General features: G+C 55.0%; 2 protein-coding genes and 1 non-coding gene across 5 annotated transcripts in view; 1 reads left to right on the plus strand and 2 right to left on the minus strand.

Annotated features, from left to right (window-relative positions):
• Positions 1–12,718, minus strand: RANBP1 (RAN binding protein 1). Of its 2 annotated transcripts, none has more exons than XM_036757832.1 (6): positions 12,214–12,718; positions 9,482–9,618; positions 6,670–6,827; positions 4,754–4,882; positions 3,400–3,465; positions 1–2,538 (listed from the first exon to the last, which is right to left on the minus strand). In XM_036757832.1, exons 1-6 carry the CDS (start codon positions 12,226–12,228, stop codon positions 2,363–2,365), a joined length of 681 nt encoding a protein of 226 aa, XP_036613727.1. In that variant the 5' UTR covers positions 12,229–12,718; the 3' UTR covers positions 1–2,362. The 2 variants fall into 2 exon arrangements, with proteins under 2 accessions (XP_036613727.1, XP_036613733.1); XM_036757838.1 differs by having other exon boundaries at positions 1–2,535; positions 12,214–12,405.
• On the minus strand, positions 3,237–3,365 carry LOC118835098. Its single transcript, XR_005009447.1, has one exon. It is a non-coding gene; the product is annotated as a small nucleolar RNA SNORA77 (small nucleolar RNA).
• Positions 12,562–16,525, plus strand: part of TRMT2A (tRNA methyltransferase 2 homolog A) — a 17,246-nt gene continuing 13,282 nt past the window's right edge. The window contains exons 1-3 of one of the 2 annotated variants that reach the window (XM_036757821.1): positions 12,562–12,751; positions 13,686–14,271; positions 16,345–16,453. In XM_036757821.1, coding sequence (XP_036613716.1) covers positions 13,697–14,271; positions 16,345–16,453 — 684 coding nt within the window. In that variant the 5' untranslated portion in view covers positions 12,562–12,751; positions 13,686–13,696. Of the gene's footprint in view, positions 12,752–12,938; positions 13,171–13,685; positions 14,272–16,344; positions 16,454–16,525 lie in introns of those variants that run through there. The other variant, XM_036757814.1, reaches the window with a different exon arrangement.

Raw genomic sequence — 16,525 nt, forward strand, 5'->3', positions numbered from 1 at the left:
TACATTAAGTGGCACTTTATTGGAACACAAAACAATTACAGTGAGACAAGATCTCTTTTTGGAAGGGGAAGGCTGAGTGCCTGGTACGCTTAAACCCCACACCCCTCCCTGGCTTCCCGTTTCAAGGGGACACACATCCCCTCATACACACATTAACTTCAATGAAAGCATTTAAAAACATACCCTCCTGCTCCCCAAGATCTCACTCCAGTGGGGACAGTACAGGAAGAAACAAAGCCAACAGAACATTCATGGAGTACAGTTTCATGTTTCCAATGTATCAACACCAGAGAGCATTAAGAGAACATTCGATTTCATGTGCAATCGCTTAACTCTTTATTGCGCTAAAGCTGATTTCTGAAGGGGTCTTTGACCTCCTCCTTCACCAACTTGCCCAGCATGGTCTGAATCACCGTGTTTTACAAGAACAAAAGTTTAGCAGTTGGAGAAGGAAGCTTCCGGTTAGTCAGTTTGTATTTTTTTTCCCCTTTAAAACAATCATACTCTTCCTTTGGAAGGGCACTCCACTGAGAAGGGACCAGGGGCTGGTATTTTTAAATGGACAAACACAGACCCAAAGAGGGAAAACACCAAGTCATAACGTTAACATCTATAGTTGGGACATCATAAACACAGGTGAACTCGTGGAAGATGCTAAGTAGGACCTTCAGCAGGGGAGACGGACATGCTTTCTTTGTTTTAAATAAAGCACCTTTGGTGGGGGGGAAGGAAAACAACTGAAGGGAACCTGCCAAGATTAAAAATCTGACTGAAGTGAGTCCTGTGACTACTACTACTAAGAAACACTATAGACTAATATGCTTTTCAACCGTTTGTGTTGCTTTCCAAAGCTCACAGTGAATAGTGGAAATAAAACTCCAGCCTGGGTGGCTTTCTGTTCTCGCCGGGTACCCGGCCAGTCGACATTTCTCAAGCTTATGACAGAATAAAATGTTTAAAAAACCTAAAACCTTCAGCAATTAAACTGTAAAAACATCATCCCTAGGGGAGGCCTTTCATTTTAAGCAAGCTCAAAGTTCTTGGCTTAAAACTCAGACCAGGGCAAAACTTCAGGTGAGCAGCCAGAGAGAGCAAGCAGGCAGAGAGGACAACACACAGCCACACCCAAGTGCTGACTTCCCTGAGGGCATGCAGGCAGCTGAGGTATTCTTCACTTCTGGGGAATGACAGACTTCATCTCCTGGGAAGGGATGCCTGAGGCTGCCCACCCCCCAGGCAGTGCTCAGGACCATGCAGGACACTAAGCATGCCTTTCTTCCACTCAGACCTGGACCACCCTGGGCAGCACCACAAACTTGGGAAGCCTCGCTGCCTGTTCCTCCTATCCTTCCTTCCGCTAGAGGCTGCAGGTGTCACCCATCCATCACCAGGGTCTCCCCCCAACTCAGCTGGGCTGCTAGAGCCCAGGCGTCACCTTAGCTCCTGTAGGTGACAGGCAGTGTCCTCTGCCAAGCAAGCCCGACTCTTGTACTGACCCACCACACTAGGAATGTTCCACAGGCCCAGGACAAGTGTCTTGGGTGCAGGGAGGCCGCCTTTGGGGGAAGTGTCTTATGCCAGAGGAGTGAAACACATAGGTGCAGCTTACAGAGAACAAGGACCAAGCGTGGAACCCCCAATCTGGCCCATGTGCCTGCCAAGGGAGCTCCCAAAGCCGTGACCCACAAACAAAGGCCATACAAAAGTTGCTTCCCCTAACTTCCCCTCAACTCCCAGGCTGGCCAAGGCCACAACACTAAGGTATCCAGAAAGCACAGTGCCCTACTCCATGGCTTCCCAAGGGTAAGGGTCCATGGGACGACTTAACAACTCAAGCAATGCCAACTGTGCCCCAGGAGATAACGCTGCAACTGTGCTGGGTTTGCTGGTACATCATGAATGAAGAAGCATCTACCTTTGGAGGAATGGGGGCCTTCCCAATCAAAGCTTGCCAATGATACCATCGAACTTAACGATGCAACCCCCAAAAACCCCCTAAGTCACCAACACAAAGACAAAGGCACCGGACAACAACCACTGCCAGGAGTTACAGCCACCAACGTGTTTAAGTAAACACATAAAACTCAGTCCTGTCCTTGGAGGCAGCTTTCAAACGTTTTATTCACTTTTGGATGTGCTATAAATAAGTGTTTCCACTATGGAAAAGAATGTTATGAGCGCAGTACATGTGACTGGGAATGGATTTGCTGAAGACATCTTCGAAAGGGTAAAAGCTTAGAAAACAACCTGGAGGCTGGAATTCAGTTCTTTATATAAAGTCCCTTGTAAAAAAACCAAAACAAACAAAATGAAACAAAAATAAAGAAAATAAAAGGAAAGCAGGCGAGGCCCGTGAGATGATTTATTGCAGTAACACATCCTGGTCCTTGGTCTCCTTCTCAGGCGCCTTGGGGCTCCCAGGCTCTTGGCTGCCCGCCTCCTCCTCCTCCTCCTCTTTCTCTTTCTCCTTCTCCTCCTTCACCGACAGCTCTGACAATTTCTCCACCACTTTGTTGGTGATTTCTTTGCCTGCTCCTGCTAAAACACACCAACCAGGGGAGTCAGCAGCAGTCACCAGAGCCTTGACATGACGAGGACCAGCGGGCACAGGTGCCAGAGTGGGACTCAGAACCTGGTCTGGACCCCAGGGTCTTTGGCTCCGCTACCCAAAAGTGGTTGGCATGGGCCTCTCTAAGAGGCCATTCCTTGCCCTGGATGGTCAGGAACCCAATGGGACTTGAACGATCAGAGACCATAGAAGAGTTTAAACACGGCCCCAGTGGGGCCTGACACAAGCTGGCCCTGAGGCTCACTTGAAGCCCAGCAGAGAGGCTTGACTGCCTATGTTTAATATTTTAACATGTTCTCCAAATAGATAACTACCACGTAAAATACTAGATTTGGAAGCAAAAATCAAGCTGTTCCATCAACTTCGATAGCTGGTAAACCACTTTTAAAATCCTACTTCATGCCAACAGAAAGTGAAGTTATTACTAAGCGATCACTACACCTTTGTCAGCCCTACACAAAACCACAGAAATCCAAGGTTCCAAAGAAGCCGGCCCTCTTAGCCCTGGAATCGGCATCCATTCAGTCCCCTAACTAATGTTTCTTTGAGCTACACAGGAAAAGAAAAAGAGGATGCAAGCCTCTTAATCACCCAGCCACGGCAAGCCGATGGAATCTGCCAGGGAAACTCCCGAAGAGCCTTCGCCGACAGTCTCACCCGGGCTCCAGGATGTTTCCCAAGCAGGTGCAATGGCCTTTCACCAGAGAAAGGTGTTTGCACCGCCATGGGTCACTTCTCTAGCAGACTGGAAAAGCAGCAAGACTGAGGAAGGCAGTCATGTACAGAGTGAGTCTGCGGGGGCAGCAAGAAGCCAACAAGGGGAGCCTTACCTTTCTTTTCTCTTTCTTCTATCTCATTCCTGCATTCTTCAAATTTTGCCTTAAACTTCTGGGCATCTAGATACAAGAGGAAAAGAGGTTTCATTTCTCCCTCCCTCCCTCTATATCCCTCCCTCCATTTCAGTGAGCTGAGCCCACAGCCTGATGCTCAAGGGCTGCCGCAGGGCCCTCACAGGTTCTGTTTGCTCTGTTGGCTCTCCAGGGCTCAGATTTTCAAAGGGAGCTTCTCACCCAATCCCAAAAAGGAGCTGATTCCCATTTTACTGAAGCTCCAACATGAAGTGACCTGACCACTAAAATCTTGAGAACAAAATAGCCAGGATACCCTAGCACTGAGATTTGGGGCCACAGACTCTTGAGTAGAAAGAGGACTGAGACACCATCTAAACTACCTAGAGGAAACTGAGGCCCAGAGCTGAAAAAAGGTGCCCAAAGGTACCCAGGGAACTGAAGAGCGGAAAGGTATACAGCGCCTACTGTGTGCCAGGCGCTTTCCTAGCTGTGACCTCCCTGGAGGCAGGCAGGCCCTATCCCCTCCATCTTAGCTGAGCACTGGATCTGGCACATAGCAGGCACTAAACAAAGGTTTGGTGACTGATTCCTCTTACAGCTGAGAGAACAGAGGCAGACAGGTTAAGTGACTTAGTCAGGGCCATATAGCTTGAAGTCAGGTCTTCCTGACTCTGCACCAGTCAGACTAAGGGCAACCTGACTTTGCTCCTGAAGTCCCTCCCGAGTCCCCTGGCCAGAAAGCACCGGCCCATCAAGGCCGTTTGTACTGAGGAATAATCACCAGGCTGTGCTCACAACACTAACACTGTACCAACCAAACTTCAATGCTCTTGAACCCATGGCCCAGGAGACTCAGTGGCTGTTACTGCCATTTAACAGAAGGCCCAGCCACCAGGCAGGCTGGGCAGAGCCCTCGGAGAAGGGGAGTGGAAAGCCCCACCAGGAGCTGGCTGCTCAAAGGACTGACTTATCATTCAGGAGCACTGAGGCAAGTGGCAGGCCCAGGAGCGCAGGCAGCCACCCAGTCCTTCCTAGGCGTGCCCAGCCTTCGATGGAGGGCAGGTAATCAAATCGGGGGAAATCCTGCCCCGTTCCTTAGCTCTGAGTGAGGGATATGGCCTTTCTGGCCCCTGGTCAGGACATAAGAATTGGAGCAGAGCGAGACGCCTGTGTAAGAGCTGGACTGGGAGCCTGTGACACCCTGGCTAAGTCATTCCCTCACCTGTAAAATGGCAAGGCCAGCTTAGACAAGCCCTCAGCGGACAGTCACACTGTACAGGGCAAAGCCGCCCCCTGCAAACCTCCACCTCCTCCAGACCACCAGCCCACTTACTTTCTGCGTTTAGGAATCGAATTGCCAGCAGCTCAGGCTTGGGGCTCTCATCAGCAAAGTCGGCGTGTGTGTTCCAAACCCAGGCCCTGTCGCTGCCTGCGTTGGGCTTCAGCTCCATCAACGGTGTGACTGGCAGAAGGAAAGGGGAAGAAGACGGGTTAGCGCTCCCAGGCACAGACTCCCCCACAATCCCTCATGTGGCCACCGTCTGGCCCGCTGGCTGCTCCCACGGGGCCAGAGTCGCCTGCTCTTTGAAGAAGGCAGCAGGCTTTCTATCATTGCGCTTCCTGGTCCGCTTTCTCTACGCAGGCCCTGCACTGTAGGGACAGGATGGGAAGCTCCCATTTTCACCTGCTGCCTCAATCATATTGAAACAAAGACTCAACAGAAACATACACCTGGTTCTACTTGGGAAAAGCTTGGTGTGCAGTGGCAGCAGGCTGGCTCCAGGGGGGCTGGGGGACAAGCCTAGCCCTGAGGCTACCTCTGGCCTGGGCCGCAGGTGCGAGGCTGTGTCTGAGGCAGCGCCTATTGAGTCTATCTCTGTATCTCTGTGTCCTGGCACAGTCTCTTATACGGAGAAGACATTTGTTTTTAAAATAGAAATTGAAACAGAGTGGATCAGGAAAACAACTATGGACAAATCCCACAGCACACCCGAAACACCATTTACACTGACTTCGAATGCAAAAACATTTAAAAGCAGGAAACAGGAAAGAGTCAGGGCTGTGCCCTAACCCGACACTGCAGTTCCTTCTCTCTCACTGAATCCACTGTTCTGAAGCACAGATCACAGCAACAGCACACCCAGAACCAAACTCCCATCAGACACACCAGTCCACGCTATTCCAAGAGGTCAAAGTTGGGGACAGCCTGTTGTCAGTAAACCACTTAGGGAATTGTCTATGATGTCAAAAGAAGACCTCTCAATAAACTCAAAAGCAGAAACGACATTCCTTCTGACGTGACCCTCCCTGTGACATGGGCTCTCTGGCCAGTCTCCCATACCAGCTAGAACCTGCAGCCACTGACTGTTCTGCAGCAGCTCACCAAACCATCTAATGGAGGTGCAGGGGGCCCACCCCCACCGACCAGAGGAAATCTGGGATCCTTCATCATTGGGCTGCATTTTTTTAATGTTGTTGCTTTAGAGAAAGACAAATCCCAAACCTCTTCATTTTACAGAAGAGGAAACTTGAGATTCAGGAGGGTCACATGACCTGCCCAAAAACACAAAGATAACTCTTAGGTAGTAAAATGGCCAAAAAAAAAAAAAAAAAATGCAGTAGACTAGAAACCATTCAACTGGGTCCTGGCCCCAAGTCTCGGCGTGACTGCCTCCCCAGGGGAGGGGGGGGAGAGGAGTGCCACCTCCCAGCCCCCTCCAGCCTCTTCTTGGTCAACACTGGGGCTCCCCACTTGCAGCTTCATTCAAGGGAGCGGCTCTTCACACCCGACTCCAGCGAGGGCCAACCCTGAACGTCTGCCCACTGCCTCGGGAGCCAGACTCAAAGTCTACACAGCCATGGTGCCCACCCCACAGAGGTCTCTCCAACCCCCAACATCTGTCAGCTTGAGGGACATAGCCAGATCATCTACTGGGCAAGTCTCTTTCTTTCTACCCAGGGAAGATGGATTTTTCTTTTTTTAAACAGAAGTCCAAAAGGCAGCTTATCACCCTGCAGGCTCACACAAGACCCCCATTGTCGCCCTCCCTGGCTTGGTTTTGCCATCCTAGCTGGCATCATTCTCAACTTTAATCCCACCACATCCAGAGACGCTCCTAATCCAGGGAACAATCTTTAAAAATAGATCCTAACTCTAGATTTTAAACTACCTGCATGAACACTTAGGCAAAACAGGCCACTGGCACCACCACAGCATTATCTGGAGCAGAGCAGAAAGGGGGTACGTACTATAGTGATTTGCACAGATCTTCAGGGTTTTGTCCCTTCTCATGAGGAGGCGAATCGTCCCTTTCTCCTTGTGCTTCAGCAGCTTCACGTCACCCGTCCCTCGCTCTTTCCATTCTGGAAGGTCATTCTCAGACGCAAATCGGAACAGTTTGGCCCGCCTTTGGAGAGACCCACTGAGTTAGGACAGGGTATGATACTGTGTAATACAACTTACGACTCTGGTGTGATAAAAAAGAGACAGGCCCAGCTGCGCGCTCTCCTTCTGGGACACAACAATATTGTTCTTTGCCTCATTCCCCTCGGCGAGAGAAACGGGCTCCTGGGAAACTACTTCACAAAGTGGACAGAACTGGGTGCGAGCTTCTGCCCCAAACACCGTGCCCATCTTGTTGCTCAAGGAGAGGATCTACTTGGCTGGGCAATAAACACATTAAAAGGCAGTTTATTTGCTTGTCCTTATTAATTAGTGATTAGCAATGATCCTAATACATTAGACAAAAGTACATTTAGAAAACTATTGTATGATGTTATGCTCATGCCAACCCTATGAATGTTGTTTCCTCATTTTATAGAATTGACAACTAAGGCACTCTGTCCAAGGCTGTCACAACCAAGGCCAGGCCTTCCATGCCCTGCACCACACCAGCCTGAGCAGCTGAAGACTTAGGGATGAAATCAGAGGGACTGATGAAAGGCTACATCAGAAAATTCAGAATGCTGTGATGAACTGTTAAAAAATAATGCTTCAAACAGATTTGTATCCTTTCAATAAAGGAGGATCCACAGGGCAGGTTCAGCACACAGAGAGTGCTTGCTCCTTGTTTGGAACCAAAGCTGCAGCTGGAGGGAAGGCCCCCTGAGGAGCCTGTCCCTCAGCCCACAGGTGGATGACCACTAGGAAGCAGGCCCAGAAGAGAACAGGAAAGGGGGCTGGATCCTATTTTAAATGGCAGAACTTTTAACGATCCCATACTTCTTCCTGAAACGGGCCAATCTTTCTGGGACAGCGATATTCTCTGGGTGATCCTATCACAGAAGCATGGAACCCATCCCAGTCATTCAAGAATCCAAGTTTACAGGACACCCAAAATACAACAGAGAGATGCACAGTCCAGGTGAGCGACAGAAAAGGAGCCCAGCCAGGTACCACACATTGTGCTGGTAGCGGCCCAAACTCATAAGACAATGGGGAAAATCCTGAGGATATCAAGAACAGGAATGAAGCAAGCAGGCACCTACTGTGAGCCAGGCACAGGAAAGAGGGATACAAAGCCAAACAGCCCCCCCAAGCTTAAATTCTCCTGGGAAGCTGACACACAGATATAAGGAAACACTACACAAAGCACACAAATACACGAAGTTGATTTGAAATAACATTGTGGGTAATAACCCACTGGTGCTTGGGGGCAGGGGCATCCCACAGTAGGCACTTAACAGCTGTTTGATGACAGATGAGAACAACTGGGGCAAGGAAGAAGACAGTCTAAACCTGGGGAGAGTGGTGGGTGAGAAAGAGCCAGGATGAATGGCTACAGCTGGACCACCCAGGACACAGAGGGAGTCAAGTCTGAAAAAGCCGACTAGGCCAAGGCCAGGAGATTCTAGCTTATGCTAGGCCAGGACCACTGGGTGATGTGGCCAAAACCATACTGCAGAGCAAAGGGACCAACCAGAAGGGCCTGTTTGAGGGGAGATGCAACAAGTGTGAGATGGTATAGGGGCAGAAGTGCCATGATTTGTTATCTGCTGGAGAAGAGTGAGGAGCTGATGACCACGAGGGGCCTGGAAAGGTGGTGGGGCACGCCTTGCCCAGAAGGCCACAGGGAGAAAGGAGTTCTGCTTTGGGCGGATGCCGTGGGATTTCCCTAGCTCTGGCTGGAGATGCAGCCACGCCATGGAAGCTAATGAGAGGATAGCCACATGCCAATCCATGTGTTTGGACTGGACTGGACAATCCTAAGCCACCTCTCTCATGGTGGAGGCAGCACCACCAAGTGGAAAGCGACACAGACCTGGGGTGGAATTCCCTCGAGCCAGCCATTGAGTCATGGCAGCCCAAGTAAAACGAGGGGTTTGAACCCCACCACCGATCGAAGCTCCTTGGGCTCTCTTCCCCCAACCCTTGGAACTTCCCACAGTTTCTGTCCAATCTCCACTTCCTTTCCCCTTCCCCTTCTTGTTTATCTCCGGTTTCTTTATCCAGTTCTGGCTCAAAGTACCCCTCAGGACCAGCCAGATGGGACAGCTCCACCCCAGTCCTCCTAACAAGGGCCCTCCATTCAGGTCGGCTCTCATCCCAGCCTGTGCCTTCTGCAACTGCTCTCTGTGAACTCCCTTTTCATTTCAGACTCAGAGGCAGCCAGCTTACCAGGTACAGAGAGGGCTCTGGCTGCCAAGTGTACAGACCTGTCCACACTCCAGCTGGCTCTGGACAGCCGGAGGAGGGCGGGGGGCGCCAAGCACTTTGTTTCACATACTGGTTCCACGAGGCTAGCTAGGTGGCTGTGGACACATCACTGCATTCCTCCCTACCTCACAGGGTGGTTAAGAAGCACTGACTCTGTGCTCCCAGAATCACCATCACCTGTAAAACTGACCAGCACCATCATGAAACACAAGTCTACATGGCCAGGTAATGGAATAAACCCTGGATTTGGAGTTGGACTGCTATTACTGCCCATGTGACTTGGGCAAGGCCCTTCCCCTTTCTGAGACTCAATTTCCTCATGTGTAACACAAGGTTTGGAGTAACACGCGGCTTCCAGCTCCACGTCTAAGATCCTGCATGGGAATGCAGCCCCTGCCCCCTTACATCTTAAAGAGCTCTTCTTCATCTTCCTCAAGGGTCTTAATCTCCTGCTCAGGGAGAGACACGATGGGCTCAAACTGCGGATCGTGGTTGGAGTCATCCACATTCTCTGTGGAGGTGTCATGCTCCTCATGAGCTTCCTGTGAAGAGAACAGCGACAAATGCTCCTGTGAGTGCCAACGAACCATGATCAACCAGCCCCATACCAACCATGATAATTATAGAGAGCACGTTACAAACATGGCCTCACTTGATCCTCAGCAAGCCCGGGAAGAAGGTGCGAGGAAACAGGCAGACAAAGGCACAGTGAGTTGCCCAAGCTCATGTAGCTGGTTAAGTGTCCAAGTCCAGAACTGAACTCAGACCTTCCTGAGTAGAGGCCCAGCACTCTATGCAACGTGGCGCCCCCTAGCTGCCACAACAGGCACTTGTTAAGCTCTCTGCAGGCACTGTGCTAGGCACAGTGGGGATACAAGTACAAAGAATGGAACCACTTTACTCCAAGGAGCACCAGATGTTCATTCTAATGAACCAGTTCACAGTCTAATGAGTAAGTCCACATCTCCAAGGAAAAGAAACAAACCTCCATTTCCACTTTATACAGCGTTAAACCCACACAGGTTATGTTCACCAGACTCAGCAGGGCATCAGGCTGTGGATGCTCAGCCAAGGAACATGCCCAAATAGTTACCATCCTACAAAGGACATCGAGGAAAGAGAAGCCAACACTGAGAGCTTGGGAAAGTAGTAGGAAACATTCCTGCTAGAGTTCTCTAGGGGTTTCTTTTACACACAATCTTGTTACCAAAAGGGTGAACATGTGAAAGTACGGGCACGTTTTCAGCAATTTTAACATGGGTAAGAAAGAATAGGTTGATTACTCAGGATGCTGGCTGTTCCCCCTTAAAAAAAACTACAGGAAAAAAATTAAAATGATTAATTCCAATAGTTCTGGATACAACAAACACAATGTTTTTCATAAAGTTTGTGCAGCCCAGCACCTCCTAGGGTAGGATAGGTTTGGTGGATGATGCTGCATCATTAAAATAAGCAATTACACTCAAAGGAGAAAACATACAAAAGGGGGGGGGGCGTGGAAAAATCCTGCAGGTGCAGGACCATAGCAGAGTGGGGTTCGTTCCCCTCATCTCTAAGATGACAGTGTCATCTCACAAAGCTGCTTTAAAAGATGAACCCCCTAGTCTGAACTTTGTTTAAAATGACCACCTTCCTAAGGGATTCAGGTTGGTGGTCTTTCCTTAACCAGCGAGCTTTCCAACTGACCAAAGTCACTGGCCCCCTTCCACGGAAGCTACACACTGAGCTAGGTTTGGTTGGGGAGGCGGGTGATGGTGGTATAAGAATCAGGACAGAAGGCAGCAAAATAGCCCTAGGATTAAAAATTTACCATAAATAATCCACAAATCAGATTAACTCAAAAGAAAGCCAGTTAAGCTTTGCTCTGTTCCGAGTTCAGACTGCATTCTCCTCACCACCTGCCTGGCAAACAGGGATTGTTAAAAACCCCAGCACCAGGATCTGAACAGACTAGGCACCTAAGAACAGGAGGCGTTTTTATTCCCTATGTCAGAAATTCCCGGGAATGAATGAAAGATCCAGCGTTTATTAAGGGCTCACGATGCACGGGGGGGGGGGGCCGCAAACGTAAAGATTAAGGCGGTACCCACCCCCCCAGCTCTGTTAATAGGGGCCGACCCGCCTGTGACCAGTCCCAGGGACGCTGGGGGAGCCCCGGGCCTCAGAGGTGTCCATGGGGGCAATGACGAACCACTGAATTGCGATTCCAGCAGCGTGCGTGGAGGGTTTTGCGGCGTTTTTCCTCCCTCTCGGGCCAGTCCAGGAGAGACGACTCCTTCCTGGAAACAACCTTTCCAAAGCTTCATAGTTTCAATCACAAGGATCGAGTCCTTCTGTGTCCGGGAAGAACCTTACCAGGCCGCGTCTCGACCTTCGGGGGCAGTTTAGACGGAGGATTCAGACCCGGGGTTCGTGAAGGAAGAACGCGGCCCCAACTCCTGGGACTCGGCCAAACCCAGATCCCCGGCGGAGCCGGGGTGAGCCCGACCCGGAAAAGCCGGGCCTCGGGCGGGGGATGGGCCCGGGGAACTCCCGGCGAGAAACCCCAAGTCCAACCGAAATGAGCCTCGCCGTCCCTCCGGAGCCCCGCACACAGTAGGCACCGCAGATAGCTCCCCGCAGCTTCGGCCACGCTTCCCCCATCCCCCCCGCAATGATCTGGTGCCGGCTCCCACCCCACCGCGTGACCTTGGCCCGGAGGGGGAGCGGGGCCCTCCTCTGTGCTGGCTCCGGCTGGACCCCATCGCCTCTCGTAAGCCGAACCCAGGCCCAGGCCCCGCCAGGGGGCTCCTCACGTGTCCCGGCCTGGGCAGCGCCCGGCCGACTCCCCGCCCACGTGCCTCCCCTGCCCGGGGCCCACGTGGCCGCCGAGGCCCCGCCGAGCCGGCCTAGGCTGGCCGGGCAGGACCGGCGCGGGCCACGCCGCCCGCCGCGCACAGCCCGCGGATCCGTCGGAGGCCTGGGCCCGGCACGGCCTCACCGCCCAGGGCCACCCCTCCCCCACCCCGCCGCCGACCGAGGCCTACGGAGGCCCGGAGACACCACGCGCGGCCCGCCGCCTTTGGCCTTGTCAGGGGCACCCAGCGCCGCGGCCGAGTCGCCTGCGCCGGCCCCGGCCCAGCGGGCCTCGTACGCACCTTAGCAGCCGCCATCGGAGCGGGGGGCGATGCGGCGGAGGCGGTGGTTGGTCCCGGCGGTGCGGCGGCGCTCGGTCCGGTCCGGTCCGTGCCTCGTCTGGCGCTGGTGCCTCCTCGCCCCGCGCTTACCTCAGCTCAGTCCCGCCGCGCGCGCGCGCGCGAGCGCGCGACCCCGGCCCCTTGACCCCGGCGGCGGCGGGAAACACGCCCCCGCCCCCGCGCATTCAAAACCAAGGCAACTTTATTGAGGCGCCGGAGCCGCAGGCGGAGGACAGGCCATTGTCCTGCCCCGCCCCTCCTTCCGCCTGCTCTCTCCGCCCCCTCCGGCTTCCCGCCCAAAGCGCGCGCGCCGGACCTCGGGCACGCGGGCGCGTCCCCGACTCCAAGAAACGCCCCACTCCGCCCCGCCGGGCGCTTTGTGCCCCAACCAGGCCGCAGCTCCCGCCTTCCCGACGGCCACTGCGAAGGCCGCGCCCACTTCCGGCCGCGCCGAAAGTGATAGCCCACTTCCGCTTTCTCGCCCGAGGGCTTTAATGGGGTAAGAGCGGCGGGGGCGGGAGCAGGGCCAATGAGCGGGGCGGGTTTCCGAGGAGAATCACTACGAGGAGGGGAAGAGGCCAAGACCGGAGGGAGGCGGTGGTGCGTCAGGGGCGGGACGTGATGACGTAAATGGCGCGGCGTGGCTCCGCCTCAAAGAGGAGGGAGGGCGGACGGGAGGCGGGGCTGGAGACGTGAGACTGCGTGGAGAGGTGGTGCGCGTGCGCGATGGCGGCAGTGATGCGCCTGCGCGGGGCCGGGCTGTGGCGCGCGTGCGCGGTAGAGGCGTAGCCCGAACGCACTGGGGGCCGCGTGTCCCGGTCCTAAGGGTGAGGGTCGAGAGCGGCCTCTTCCTGGGGCCACGGGTTCGAGCCCCAGTCGGGTGGCCAGAGCAGGTTGGCGGCCCTGAGGCCAGAAAAGGTGCGAGGTTCGAGCCTGCCATCCCCGCGCCCACCCCCAAGAAGGCCCCAGGCATCTCTTGGTGCCCCGTCGTCCCTGTCCCAGCCCCGCCAGGGTCCCTGACCGTCCCCAGCACTGAGCACCCCGGAGCTGACCCTCCCCGGGGTAGGGGGATGGGCTGGCTTCCAGTGCCCCACTTCCCCATGTAGTTCTTGTGGGGTTCTAGATCTGAGAGTGGCAGAGGCCGTCTACACTAGGGTGGCTTCATCCGGGGACTGCGGTGGTCGCCTTTGGCCTCCTGCCTGGTCTCCTTTGTGCACTGGAAGGGATGGGGGGACTTGCCCAAAGGCCGGGGGAGCCGAGCTGGGGCTTGAGGCCGGGTCCTCCGCCCCCCCAATCTGGGCCTCCTCCTCCAAGGGCCCCCCCAAGAGTTGCCCCTGGTCACCCTTCCCAGGACAGGCTGTCCCGTCCCAGCCACAGATGCCGGTGAGCCGCCGCGGTGGGCAGCCTGAGCTGAAGCCTCTTTTCTCCCGCAGACGCGGACACCATGGAAGGGAAGGAGGACGCGGCCGGTGTAGACCCTCCCGCCCAGCCCGCGGAGGGGCTGGAGGAGGCGCAGGAGACCCCCCCGGACGCGGAGGAGGGCCCGGGCATGTACCGCTACATCAAGGACGACCTGTTCACGTCCGAGATCTACAAGGTGGAGATCCAGAACGTGCCGCGCTACGTGGGCTTCAACGACGTGAAGAAGTTCCTGGCCAAGCACGGCCTGCACCCGCACAAGACCAAGCTGTTCGGGAGGCAGAACTTCGCCTTCGTGACCTTCAAGAGCGAGGAGGAGCGCGACAAGGCCATGAAGGTGCTGCACGGGGCGCTGTGGAAGGGCCGCCGCCTGAGCCTGCGGCTGGCCAAGCCGAAGGCCGACCCCATGGCCAAGAAGAGGAAGAGGGAGGCCGAGGACGGAGGCCCGGACGAGGCCAAGCGGCCGGCCCCGGCGGCGGCCGAGGAGCCCGCGGCCAAGCAGATCGCCGACGTGGTCACCCCGCTCTGGAGCGTCCCGTACGAGAAGCAGCTGGAGAAGAAGCAGCGGGAGTGCGAGCACGTGCTGCAGAAACTGACCAGGTGAGTGCGGGCCGGGGAGGGGAGCGCAGCTGGAGGGGCGCTGGCCATTCCAACCCGGGAGATGGGCGGCCCAGGTTCGTGACCCCTGGATGAGCCTGCTCCCTGGGCCTGAGGGGAAGTAGGCAGCCGCCCAGGCCGAGGTCCTCTAGCTTCCCGCCTTAGGGCACATGACCCCTGGATGAGCCTGCTCCCTGGGCCTGAGGGCAAGGGGCAGCTGCCCAGCAAGCTTCCCCTGATAATCGCCACATGAAATGAGTGGGCTGAGGTCCTCCAGCTTCTCTCCTCGGGGGCAGTGACCCCTGGACAAGGATGCTCCCTGGTACTGAGAGGGGAAGAGGCACCTTCCCAGGCCAGCTCTCTCTCCACAAGAGGCATCTGGCCTTTGCTAGGCTCACTACCTGCCCTAGCAGCCCATTCTGTTTTGGACAAATTGGTTCCTTCTCACCCGTTTTGGGTTGAGTTCCTCGACTCTACCCTTGACCCCAGGATCTGCCCTGGCTGCTCCCCACATTCTTCAGCTCCCACTTCCTCCGGCAGCACATTTGTGACCCCCCCGCCCCAGTATGTTGGGAGGGTACAGGTGTGGTCCCTGCCCCCGAAGACCACTAGAGAAAGGCCCAGGGCTGCCTGGTCACCCCCGCCTCTCTCAGATTTGACAGGCACTGAGTGGGGGGGGTCAGGAGACGCCCGGGTCCCAGCCCTGCCGCAGACACTCGCTGACCGGGTCTCTGGACAAATTGCCTCACACCGGTCTTGGTTTTCTTATCTGCAAAATGGAGGTGATGATGTTGTAGGGAGCTGCCTTCTTGGGGGGCTGGGAGAAGTCCAGAGACTCTGGGTGGAAAGGACTGGGCAACCCTTCAAGCCCAAGCTCGGTACCCTCTGTGAGCCAGGGGACGAGGAAGAATCCTCTATTAGTGCTTACTCTGCCTGATGAAGCCCAGGGCAAGACGGAATAACCTCAGCTCCCCCAGCTCACGGTCACTCATTCAGTCAACAAACATCTGTTGGCTGCTTGTCCTGTTCTCAGTGCCGTGGGATATGGCTGGGGCTCTGCTTCTGTCCTTCTTGGCTGGCAAGATCTCCTGGCATCTCCCCTGTATCTGTATGTTTGTATGTGCCTGTGTGTTGTGTGTGTGTGTTCATCTCCTGGGCCCTATTCATAGCTAGATACCTCTGAGAGGGTGAGATCACTGCCCTTCTTTGCGCCTCCATTTCTCCGTCAGTAAAGCAAGTTGGCAGTGCCAAGCTCCCTTCTCTGGTGTGTGTGACTGGAGGCTCCAGGACCCTTTGTTCAGGCAAAGTGTCCTCACCCTGGTCCCTTGCCTCAGGGGCCACGGGAATGCCCGGAGATGGCAGGTCCCGAAACGCAGCCACTGGCAGGAAGTTCAAGCTCCCCGTGGAGTTATTTCTTGGAGGAGGAGGAGAGGGCCCTAACCCCTGTGGCGCCTGAGGTATTGTGGGAGGTCCCTCTTGGCATCGGGTACTGCCTCAGCAAAGGCCTGTGATCAGGAGGAGAGGGGGAGCAGCCCATGAATTGTTAGATGAAGGCAAGTTAGGATTGTGACCCGCTGACACAGCACTTTGAAGCCTGCAGAATGTGGTGCACAAGTACTCTCTTTGGAGGTCACGTGACTAATCTTAGCCTTGTTTTACAGTTGTGGAAACTGAGGCTGGGAGAGGTCCAGTGACTTAGAGCCAGTGTCGGTAGCAGGATTTGAACCTAATTCTTAGGAGCCTTCTTGTGCCACATTGCCCTCCTAGGGTTGTCAAACCCTTGTGGATGAGCGCCCTGAACCCTGCGGTCACGTCCCGCCAGGGCTGGAGTTTGGGGACCAGTGGCTCCCATCGCCCTGGGGTCTCTGGACTATTCTGTGACCAGCACAGTGCCGGACCCTTGGCAGGTCTGGTCCCCCTCTCTGCCTGCACTTATTCCTCCCTCCAACCTGGAGACTCCCCTGGCGACAAGGAGGAGCTGGGACATGGTGCCCTAAAGCCTGGGCGGGGCAGGGGGAAGGGATGTGGCTCTCCTGTGTCCATGCCCTCAGCATCCCCTTGTCTGTCGTCTTCCAGGGAAATCGGGAACAACAACCGTGCCCTACTGCCGTGGCTGTTTATGCAAAAGCAGAAATTCAACAGGTTCTGCTGCCCCCTGGAAGGCGTCAAAGCGTCCCCGCTGCAGGTGAGGCCACAGGGCTGCCCCTGGCTCAGGAGGAGAGGGTGTCACACGCTTTGGGGCCGGGCCTTTTACTGC

Source organism: Trichosurus vulpecula, chromosome 1 (genome assembly GCF_011100635.1).
Source record: "Trichosurus vulpecula isolate mTriVul1 chromosome 1, mTriVul1.pri, whole genome shotgun sequence".
Taxonomy (NCBI): Eukaryota; Metazoa; Chordata; class Mammalia; order Diprotodontia; family Phalangeridae; genus Trichosurus; species Trichosurus vulpecula.

Coding starts and splice junctions, on each gene's coding strand:
- RANBP1 (XM_036757832.1), bottom strand. Junction 6,828..9,481: donor GAAGAAGAGCTCTTTAAGAT/GTAAGGGGGCAG, acceptor GTCTCTCCAAAG/GCGGGCCAAACTGTTCCGAT. Junction 3,466..4,753: donor TCGATTCCTAAACGCAGAAA/GTAAGTGGGCTG, acceptor TCTTGTATCTAG/ATGCCCAGAAGTTTAAGGCA.